Genomic DNA, 11,411 nt, shown 5'->3' with positions numbered 1-11,411 from the left:
GGATTATCATAACGAGCATTTATGATTCATGTTGTCGGATTGTCATAACGAGCATTTATGATTCATGTACAACACACACACAAAAAAAAAAAAAAAAAAGTGACGTGAAAGTTATATATGAACAATAAGTCAATAACAAATCAATATTTAAGCTAGCAAAACTTCTCTGCAAACTTGTGAAACATTTGTTGAAGCATTTGATATTTGTATTGGAAACGTCAAAAAAATAAACAACAAATCAGATACTTACAATTTAATACACATAATTGAATAATTACTTCTAATAACTATAAGAAAAATGATACAATAAGAGTGGAGATTCACAGAAAAGTCACTTCATTTAGAAAATTTGCCAGCTGATTTTTTTTTCTTTAATTAAATTGTTTCCCTTCCACTCCCGCATCATTAGATAAGTTAAAAAAATAATAAAGATAAGAAACTCAAGAGATGTAGACATCGTATCGAGGTTAATGTCATTAAAAGCTTTTAATGACAGATTTATATTTAAAAAAAATATGAAAAATTATATCTAGGTAATTTTAGGTAGGAAAAATGTCCAAAAAGAAAAAAGAAAAAAAAAGATAAATATGAATGAAAGTCATCAGAGTGATACCACATCGCCTTGTCTTAAATCCCCCTTTATATAGATTTTGTATCCAAAACATAGTAACCCAAATTAGCCAGTCTATCCTATCAAAGGAAAAACGTAATGGGAAAACTTTGTTTGAATCATTTTCTACTTTGAAACAATTAAAAAAAAAAGAGCATTTAGACTTTTTAATGCATCAATAATAGTTGAACTTCAAGGGGGAATGCCTGCCAAAATAGGGGCTTCCATTGGAGTAAAATAAACTATAATCATCACAGAAAAAAAATATACACCAATAGGAATCACCATAATTATACTCCCCCAAAAGAATCACAACCATCACAACAGTTTTACACATCAATTAGCAGTATACAATTGAGTCTCACCTTAAAAGAAAATAAGGATCAAACGCATCCCACGCTGACTCATCAGTAGTCTTTTCGATCAAATCACACGAACCTTCACTGATCATTTTGTTGTGCAACTTAACTACTAATAACAATAAATTAGAGATTAATGGGTTTGTAAGGAATGGTTGTATGGCCTCACCAATTTCTTCAACTTCAGGGAGCATAGACTTTCTATCCTCTGGTTTCCCATTAAATACACAGTTTGATAAGGCATAAAAGGCAAGTAAATTTGCATAGAGAGGTAAGAAAGCATCTTTGTGGTTACCAACCCCACCAATCCAATCAAATCCTCCCTGTGCAGCAACATAATCTTTGGCAAATAATACTAACTTCTGCGCAAACCGCCTCCTCCAGTTCTGCAAAAAGTCCCTCACATCATGTATGTCACCACATTCACCTGATGAGAACTTTGAGGTTGGAAGCTTCTCCAAGTGAGAACAACATATCTGGCAGATCAAAAGTTTTTCTTCATGATGGTTGTCAATCTCCTTGTCAAAGACACGTTTGATAAGATCTCCTTCAGAAATAACACAAGCATGGTTAGCAGAATCAAGAACCATGCGGCAAAGGAAATCAAGGTAGTCAAGACAGTGACTAAAAATTGATGAAAGATGATTGAAGCTCTTCTCAATCACTTGTTCTACTTGGCTTGGGACCACTCCTGTCAGGAAGCTTCTTTCAGAACTTTTAGATGTAAAACAATTCTGGACATCCAGGGCAAGTTTCTTCCTAAGACTCTCATCTTCATCCTCAAGAAGCCTAATGCATGAAAACCATAAATCCAGGACTTTATGGGCATATATATTAACCACCATTTCTTGCTTGAAACAGGAACACAAATTGCCATCAGGAATTTGGTTATTGTAGACTAAAGGACCAATAACCTCGGCTTGATCCAATAAGCCAGATGCTATCATAGACTCTGCAGCCGCCCTACGCATGTTTACAGGCTCTGATGCATCACTGTGTCGTTCAATTAGGTCAACATAATAGCTGATGCACTCGTAAAAGACAGATAATTTAGACATATCAGATGGATCATGGTGGCTGACTTCACCAACTTTGACATCTTGCAAGCCTACAACTGAACTACTTAGTGACCCAGCAAATTGTTTAATACAAACCCCCATGCAACAAAGAAGCATCTCTCGAGTCTTTGATCGCCTAGTGACCTTGTACAAGGAAACCACCTTGTCCCAAAACTGGAGCACGGACTGGCTATCCATATCACCAAAAAATTTAGGATAATATTCTTCTCCATTATTCTGATACTCCTGCAAACTCCAGCTGTAGATAATCTTCAGAATGTAATTCAAACATTTATGGTTATTGTCCAAAGTTAAAAGTTTCATCACAGTGGTCTGGAGATCGATGCTGGTCAAGCAACTTCTCTTTATCTCACTATATTCTGGTGTCTTGAGAAATAAATGAAACCACTTCAATGTTGCAATCCGAACTTCATATGAAGTGTCAGAGATAGAACGTATTAGCCTTTCCTTGAATCTGCTGAAAGAAATTTCATTTACAGATATCATTGATAAGTTTGAACCAGGAGGGCCTTTGGATGGTACTAACAGATACTCTTCAGCAGCTTCTTTAGATGCTTGATAAACACAATTGAAATATGAGCATGCAGCTTGTTTCCGAAGTTCTGAGGTAGTTGGATCAAAATATGCGGGTGCACAAACCACTCCTAAATCTAAACATACTGAAGATGACCTCCAAAGGAGTTCCCAAATGACATCAATATTTTTGCTCATTTGACATGTTCTGGCAACACCCAGCATGTTATCTAGCACCTTCAAAAAGCAGCTGTTGATAATTGGGCATGGACATTGCTCAGGACTCCCAATCCATGAGCGTGAAGCAAGAATATGAATTAGTTCAGCAAGAATGTTATCTTTTTGGGAAACATCAGGTAGATCTCTGCAGTTTGTGTCTAGAAGAGAGCTCAACTGCAATAACATCCCATGAAGTGAATTGAAAGAACAATTAACTCTATTGGATGGTATAGGCAAATCAGAATTCACAACGCGCTCCCCAGTGCCAGGTAACTCAGAGGCAATATTTAGGAGAACTAGCGGAAGTTTTTCATTAGACACTAGACCTGTTAGAGCTCTGGATGCGAGAACACGAATACGCAAATTGCTCTGGACCGAGCATTTCCTGATGAATGGCATGAAAAGGAAAGGGTCCAGGGGATCACCAGCTTCACTTGCAATTGGAGAAGGCTTGAGTCGAGATAAGAGAATCAGGATTGGACATAAGCTGGGATGAACAACTTTAGCAAGGTTGGACCTTAAATGTTCAGATGATCCATCTAAAAGTGACTCCGTTGCAATTTTCAGCTCATTAAATAAGAATGAATGCAAGGGAGGGTACCTACAAGACGAGCAGTCAGGAAAATGACTAGAGAATGTCTATTCTGGTAACAAGCAAATAAATTTGTTTTCCATAAAACAAGACAATGTTTCATAAATAACTATAAACATAACACAGTGGACCTAAGAACAGAATCTCCAGAATTCCGAAATAATGATTATTGATGACTGTTAAATTTTAGTTCAATAAATAAGAGAGAATTCAAGGGAGGGTACCTACAAGATGAATAGTCAGGAAATGATTAGAGCATCTGTTTCGGTACAAGCAAATAAATGTGGTTTCCTTAAAACAAGACATTGCATCAAATCCTAATCATAAATATAACAACTAGTGGACATAAGAACAGAATATCCAGAAGTCAGAAATAATGATTATGATGGCTTCATCATTTCTACAGATTCAGTTTTTCAATCAAATGTTTGGTCCACACTTCAGAAAAATGCAAGATACATGAAAAATGCAATCAACTAAGTATTGGTTCAGATATACATGTCAAGCCAACAAAAAAAGTAGAAAATTCAATCCCCAAATTTAAAGCCTAACACAGAAAAAAAAAAGAAGCAAACAAGTTTTAGACCAGCGGTGGGGATTGACTTGAGATTATTTTGGGGAAGAGGGGGGGGGGGGGGGGGTGAGCATGTTCAAACTTCAATGTATGAATGATTCCTCCAAGTAAAAAAGCAAAGCCTCCCAATTTATAACAAATGAGATATTCAAAGTTGTGCAAACAATCGCGGCATTCAAGTCAAGAGTCGTACAAACGACAAGAGTGATGACAAAACTATTGAGAATTTAGTGCGAAAAGGAATGAAGATCTACACATGGTATTCATTGACCTAGAGAAAGCATATGATGAGTACCACAAAAGGTTCTTTTGTGGCCAATTATTATTTATATTATATTCAATTTATTTAACTTTAATTTTTATTATTTTTTTGATGATGACATTGAGTTGACGTCAAATGGAAAAATATGATCAATGTGAAATCATATAATCATCCCCAACTTACTAGAGACTGAAGCATAGTTGTTGACATCATTTATATACAAAAAGATAACTAGTTAACTGATATGAGTTACATCCACTTCATTCTACTGTGCTGTCAAGCAACAAGTAAATCAATGTGGGCATGGGCAAGCAATCAAGTGATGAGCCATAATTTGAGAAATAGTCTCAACGAGCATGATTGCTCCAAGTGATAAGACTTTGATATTCTCAACGAGCATGATTGCACCAAGTGATAAGGTTTTGATGAGCAAGAAGATTTTTATCTGATCTTCAAATTTGAAAAGCAAGCTTCTCCTTCAATAGCAAGGGACAATACAACCATCCAATGAATATAAATCATAACTTGGCAGAAGCATGTGATCCAAGGTCCAAAGAAATTAAGATAGCATATAGATAACTATAGATAGTCAAATAGAGGCACATAACACAAAGCATAGAAAATTATGATATATAAAAATCAAAAGAGACCCATCGTGTTATACCTATGAAAGAATTCAATCCCAGTTATAGCACGCCTGGCTGATGCCCGCTTGTGCACGTTAAGAAATCCAATCATGCGACGAACCAAGGCAGTATAAGCAAGACAAGCACTGTTCCGTACCTCCCAGTGTGGAGAAGAGAAACAACGTATCGAGATAATCAAAGCCTCAGCAGAAAAACCTGATGTATCAGTTGCTAGGTTGGTATCATTAAAAGCAGCTTTAAGAACATTGAAAGCATGCACAGTAGGAACGACACCCTCATCTCGAATCTTCGAGATCCTTTCAGCATCATAAATATCAGATGCAATTATAGAAAAAGTAGCTGGACCAGCCTCCACAAAACCATTGCAGGTATCATCACTGAAACTATTTTCTTCAGTATGATCTGTTAAATACTTATTAGCCACATCTACTAACCACCGTAATGCCCTTGGCAAAAGCTTTTTTGGTGTGCCCTGTGGCTCTGAAAGGAAAAAGGCAATAAATGCTGCAGGAATCCCAGCACTTCTCCTTAGGAGATCATCCACAGTTTGACCCTTGGCTATTGTTCGTTCCATAAGTTGCTCCATCCAAGACTCAGTCAACTTACAAAGTCTGGAAAAAAGAAAAGCAACCTTAGCAAATGGATTCAGAATGCATGTCTATTATCTTTGTTGTGAACTTCTCTGCTATGATCCTAACAATGAAAGTCCAACATCATCAAGTGCAATATCTGTACTGATTCAAATCCATCAATTTCCTAGTCCTCAAAAGAATCAGCAGTTATCTGCTAGAAGCTACTTTCAACAGACAAAATCAGTAGTCAGCTTTCAAATAAAAAGGTTAGCATGCTGGAGAAATGGTGCCAAAAAGAAAGTATCATTTTTTCAGATGATCTAAATAGGAGAGCGGCAGTGTTATAGTTTTTACTGTTACTCCACCTATAAACCCTGTTACAATTTTTGTTTTCAATTTTGTGCATCTGCAATATTCTTTTTTTCTAATTTAGTTTTTTTCCTTGAAGGGACAATGCAAAGGGAGGGATGAAGTTGGAAAAAAATAGCCATAAATTGGTATAGCCAAAGAAACAGAAAATCGAAAGAAAAGAATAAATGATAGACCTAAATAACAATAACAAAGTAGCAAATGAGTTATCAAGAATGCTTTATCTACTGAGTGCATGTCAATACCTCTGTCACAGAGCAAACAAAAGATAAAATTACTCCACAGTACATATTCAGATATTTCCTTTTTCCTGTGAGTTGCTCACGATTGCGTGAAAATGAGTTCTAAAAGAATCAACTTAAGATAAATCTTGCATATGACCTCACTAAACACTTGTTGCAACATGAATCTTCAAACAACCAAAGATAAAGTACAATTCCAATCTTCACTAAGAGGTAGCATTATAAGAGGAATCGAACACCTTTAAGATGTCACCAACTGCATCGACTCGAAGCAAGTATTGAAGTGTAATTTTTTTGGCTCTCTTTTTCCTTTAGATGCTTGCTTTTTTTTGCTTTACAACATACAAGATACTCAGCCTCACAAAATTTTTATGCTGCTCAAGAAGGGAAACAAGCTGAGCTCAATCTCATTAATTTTAAGCTCACTAATGCCATGAGCAGAACTTAATCTCTCTGATACCAAGCTCTCTAGTTTGCAAACCCAATGGACTGGAGAATTCCCTTTCCAATTTATTATTTCTATTTTTCCCCTTTCCACATTGGGAAAACCCTAAGGACAAAGAAATATAACCCTAGAAGGGGTTGCAGCACTGATGGCTTTGCTGATCACTGCTACTAGATTCTCCCACTTTCTTGGCGTCTGCTTCCCTGCCTGTCTGCACCAGCCATCTACCCAAGCTTCCTCCCGTAGTATTTGGTCATTCTTAGTTAAACAATGAGAATTTGCCATTTTCAGATAATTAACAAGAAGATAGATGTAAAGGAAACGTCCGCTGTGAAACAACAGCTTCTTTCAGTTTTCTGACTTCAGAGAGATTTCTAAAATTATTTTAAGCTAAACCATGGTAACAATACCGCTTACAGCTTTGGCACTGGAACTCCTGCCAAAAACAAATAAGCATATAGAAAATATGACTGCCGATATAATAGAATCCAGTACACATACCTTGCATCATTTGAACAAAGCAATCGATTGCAAAGCGCAGTAAATCCAGCCCTTGTCTTATCGATAGCTCCATTATGCTTCATTTTCAAAAGGACTTCCAAGAAATGGTTGCCAATTACCTCGAGTTGTTTCACATCAAGCATTGTGCCAGATGTCGTATTAGATAAGACAGTTTCATGAACAACTTGGGAACCTGATTCTGAAACATCTGAAGTAGGCAAAGGAACCTTTCTTATTATTGTTCCCAAAAGAAGGCTCACCTGAAGCAATGTAGATGGAAAGAAATTAATTCTTCTGGAAATTTTAAGCATACAAACTTCATATAGTTGACTACAATTTATGATTCCTTCTGCTTTTATATAATAGTGGTTTTCAGGACAACTTGCACACACTTCTCGCGTATTCCATCAAGTACCTACTACCTGCCACCGGCACCGGTGCATAAAAACTCAACTCATCAAGGTTTAAACTTTAACCAAAATGGGAAAAAATCACCTAGTATTTATCATTCCTTCTTTAGCCACACAAAGGTTGCAATAGAAGGGGAAGGGTAGAATATGCGTTCTATTGCAATTAGTTGAACTAAGAACTGCAAAGTTACTAGGCCTGAGTACAAAACAGCAAGGAAAAGAATGATGATGGCACAAGAATTAGTGATGACATAATTTAACCATTGACATAAGAAATGTTTCATTAAATAGTTAGCTACTTTGACAAAAGGGATAATTAGTCATTCTTAATACCTCTTTCATAGCAAGCCAACAACCAACCATAACTATCTGCTCAGTTTGCCTGCCCTCCTGCACCTCTGTTGTATTTTGTTCCTTGTCTGCCTCATCCATCTCATGAGGAACCTCCTCTAACAAAAGAGCATCATCACCCATTTCATCCATATCATCAGGTAAGTACCAAGCATCAGCTGATACCACCCAAAGGGCCAACGAAGTAATTCGCATGACCAACTCCAAAATCTTCTCCAATACCCCTTTCATTTCAGATATACTGCAGACTATTGCATCAGAATCCCAGTCAAGTTCCTCAAATGTGTATCGAAGCGTAAGCAGAACACCATGAACAAAGCTGTTCTTACATGCTTCTGAAAGATCCTTCTCTCCATCCTGAACTACTGCATCCAGCCAATCAATCAGTGATCTTAGATATTCTATTGCTGGAGGGGCAAACTTACACACCTTATTCTCCTCGCTTGGCAGCTTGGACAGTGGTTGAGCAGATACATCATTAGATGAGGCATTAACAACCCAACCAAGTTCCAAAACATACTTTCTGAATATGAGTCGTAAAGTCAGAGCTCCAGCATCACTTTCTCTGACACGTGGACTATAGACTAGCTTCTTAGCCCAAACAATTGCTTCACTAACCATGTCCACACTATGAATTCCAGGAAGAGGAGTAGGAAAATGCAGCAGAATACGAAAAGAACTCACTCTAAGTCGGTCCCAACTATCAACAATTGATCCAACCAGCAATAGAGTTGATTCAGGTAAAAGAAGCCCCTTACTGTAGGGATAAAGAGAGAACTGAGGAGAAACAGCATCAACCGTTCCTTCTGAAGGAAGCACAATAGACCAAACATTTAGCATTATTAATAAAAGCTCCATTGCCATTATCTTTCTCTCATATGGAGCAGAGGGGTAGCATGAAAAGAACAAAAAGCAACTTAGCCACTTCATAAAGTTAAAAAGTTCATCTGCCCTGTCTACAAACGTATCCCCTGTTCTTTTAGCAACAGAATTTCTACTTGTGTCTTTCCGTGCAAGAGGTTGCCAACTTCCCTGCTTAATCTGCCTCTCCAATGCTGTTCGAACCCGAGAAAAGAATTTCCTAAATAAGCTTGTCCACTTCATCTGGAAAGCAGTTGAGCAACATCTCATGTTCAAAGGAACTGCTACCTTCATCAGACTGAGTTCCAATGATGATGGCAAACTTGCGGTCTTTGGATTTATGAACAGAGATTCTGCTGCATCAATCCGAAGTGACTCATCAATATGGGTAAGTGCCAAAACCAGATATTTCTCTGGGACCTTTATTTCAATCCCCTTGATGCAGACAATAGCATCTTTGTTTTCCAAGTTCTGCTTCACGTCTTCCGGAGACAACAAAGAATCTTTGCACCAATCAATATCCCCTTCCAGCAAAGCAAGAAAACGAGAAACCTTAAACAATGAAACTAAAACAGCCACTTGTTCTTCAAGCACAGGAGACACACCCCTAAAATCCAGCTCAGTAAGAAATACTTCACCATTGTCCAAACCACATCTGATGCCAATAAAAGCGAGCATCAGAAATATAGCATCAACATCCAGTTCAAGTAATACTGGAAGTGCATAGGTGTTAAGATTTGAGCGGAGTCTTGAATGTCCAGAAGCTAGGCCCGACAAAAGTGGAGGCAGGCAATGACCCCTAAAACTGTTGTACCCATTTTCAATACCATCACTACTCCAATACTCATCACGTAAACACTCAAGGAAACACTTAAGAAATGTCGTTGAAGCACAGCACACATCATCATCAATGTATGCCTTTATTGTTTCAAACAATAGATCTGGGCTCATACTTAGAAGTGTCCTTGCGCCCAGCCTCTTGGTGAGGGATGCTAAAGGAACATATCTTCCTTTACAACGTGGTCCCAGGCGAAGAAGATCAAAAGCAACCTTTCTCGTGAACAAATTGAATGTATCACTACCCTCTGCCCAGTGTAGACTGGCCTGAATGTCTAAGAAGAGATCAAATATAAGATGCACTTGTTTGACTGTTTGGTTCAGAGGATCTTCCAAATTATTCCACACTATTTGCAATAATCGTGTACCAATGTCCTCAGAAATGGGATCATAATTTACTTCAAGACTTCCATTCTTATCTAGCATTGATGTTTTTACTTGCTGCAGGCAAATCTGCATTACCGTAAGAGCATGAAAACTGAAGTGACTGTCAATTGGATTCTCACAAAAATTACAAAGCTCAGGCAAAATTGCATCATAAAGGATCATTTTGATTGATTTCTTGTTATCTCCAGAGTCCCTAACACTACCAAAGCTATCATTTGATACAACAAACCCGGTATTCAATACTGTCCTTGAGACTGCAGTTAAAATACCTCTAACCAAGCAAAGTCTGCTCAATGATGAAAATTTACTTAATTCATCAACCAAATTGCCCTTTAATGGGATTTTCTCAAGTACATCCTTAAATGCAAGGTTAGAACACACAATGGAACTCTGATTGAAAATTCCTCCCATGATAAACAGTCCAAGCTCTTGAGGGCTAAGACAAACCTGCAGAGCCACACAAAAACTCACCCCGGCCGCCACTAGACAATCTCTAGAAAACGATTCCAATTTCAAAATACTCAAAACAATAACCAAAATTCTCTCTAAAACATTAGAACCTGCATTAACAAACTTGGAAGGAAATCGTTGAAGCAAGTAATACATACAAGAAAGAGCTTCCTGGCACTGTTCCATAACAACTGGTGACGGTCTAGACCAATCATTGATCTCTGCCAATACAGAGCTTAACCCCAAAACCACATTCAAACCAACCAAAACTGCACACTCGTCAACAATTTCGACCAAGTAACCCAACTTGGGGGTGCTCATCATTGATAATGCAACTCTAGAAACACAGAATCTCTTCCCATTTTCACCATATTCCTCACAAAGTTGACGGAAACAGTTTTGAATCAGGGTATGAAAGTTGTTGCACTTGACAAGCACGGATAATAAAGTTCTATGCAGAGGCTGCGAATTCTCCAGCAAAAGAATCTCCAGGTAAAGTCTGGAAGCTGTAGAAATTGACTCTTCATCGGCTTTGACATTTGAGAGTAATTCAGAGAAAGATGAAGCGAGTTTCTTGGCATGATTGAGCTGAGAGTATGTAGAGTTTAAGGAGACAAACTGTCGTAGTTCGGAGTAGAAGTGAACAGAAGGTGTTTGTTGAAGTGCTTCAACGAAACTTTTGGGGAATATTACGGCACTGTACGTATAACGATGACGATGCTGTAAAGCTCTCCATTTAGCTGACATAATAGAAAAGGAGATTTTTCTTGCCGGAGAGGCGGCGGCGGTCGTTGCAGAGATCCTTAGGGGTTTAACAAGGGCTTTAAGGAGAATTGCACCAAACTATCCCTTCCACCCATTTGTTTTTTTATGTTTATTTTTATTAAAGGGGTATTATTTTCTTGGGTTGTTTGTTTTTTACAATAAAATTTTATGTGTATTAAGATTATTTTTTTGGTAAACTGTGTATTAAGACTTAAATGTCTCAATATGATTTTATATTAAGATATGAATTAGTAAATAATTATAATGATTGTGAGTGTCGATTTGGGATTATGATACGTCATGGTAGTGATTACGAATAGTAATTAGTAGTGTGATGGTAATTAACAATAGTTATTGATTGTGGAG

General features: G+C 37.5%; 1 protein-coding gene across 1 annotated transcript; it reads right to left on the bottom strand.

Annotated features, from left to right (window-relative positions):
• Positions 1 to 927: 927 nt before the first annotated feature.
• On the bottom strand, positions 928 to 11,082 carry LOC125821623 (uncharacterized). Its single transcript, XM_049501037.1, has 4 exons — positions 7,728 to 11,082; positions 6,985 to 7,244; positions 4,873 to 5,466; positions 928 to 3,381 (listed from the first exon to the last, which is right to left on the bottom strand). The coding sequence occupies exons 1-4, from the start codon at positions 11,025 to 11,027 to the stop codon at positions 972 to 974; spliced, it is 6,564 nt and encodes a 2,187-aa protein (XP_049356994.1). The 5' UTR covers positions 11,028 to 11,082; the 3' UTR covers positions 928 to 971.
• Between the last annotated feature and the right edge of the window lie 329 nt (positions 11,083 to 11,411).

This window comes from Solanum verrucosum, unplaced genomic scaffold, assembly GCF_900185275.1.
Source record: "Solanum verrucosum unplaced genomic scaffold, falcon-dt-bn FXZP01000270.1, whole genome shotgun sequence".
In the NCBI taxonomy this organism is placed as follows: domain Eukaryota; kingdom Viridiplantae; phylum Streptophyta; class Magnoliopsida; order Solanales; family Solanaceae; genus Solanum; species Solanum verrucosum.
The sequence above is the reverse complement of the archived record's forward strand: the minus strand, read 5'-3'. Positions and strand labels throughout refer to the sequence as shown.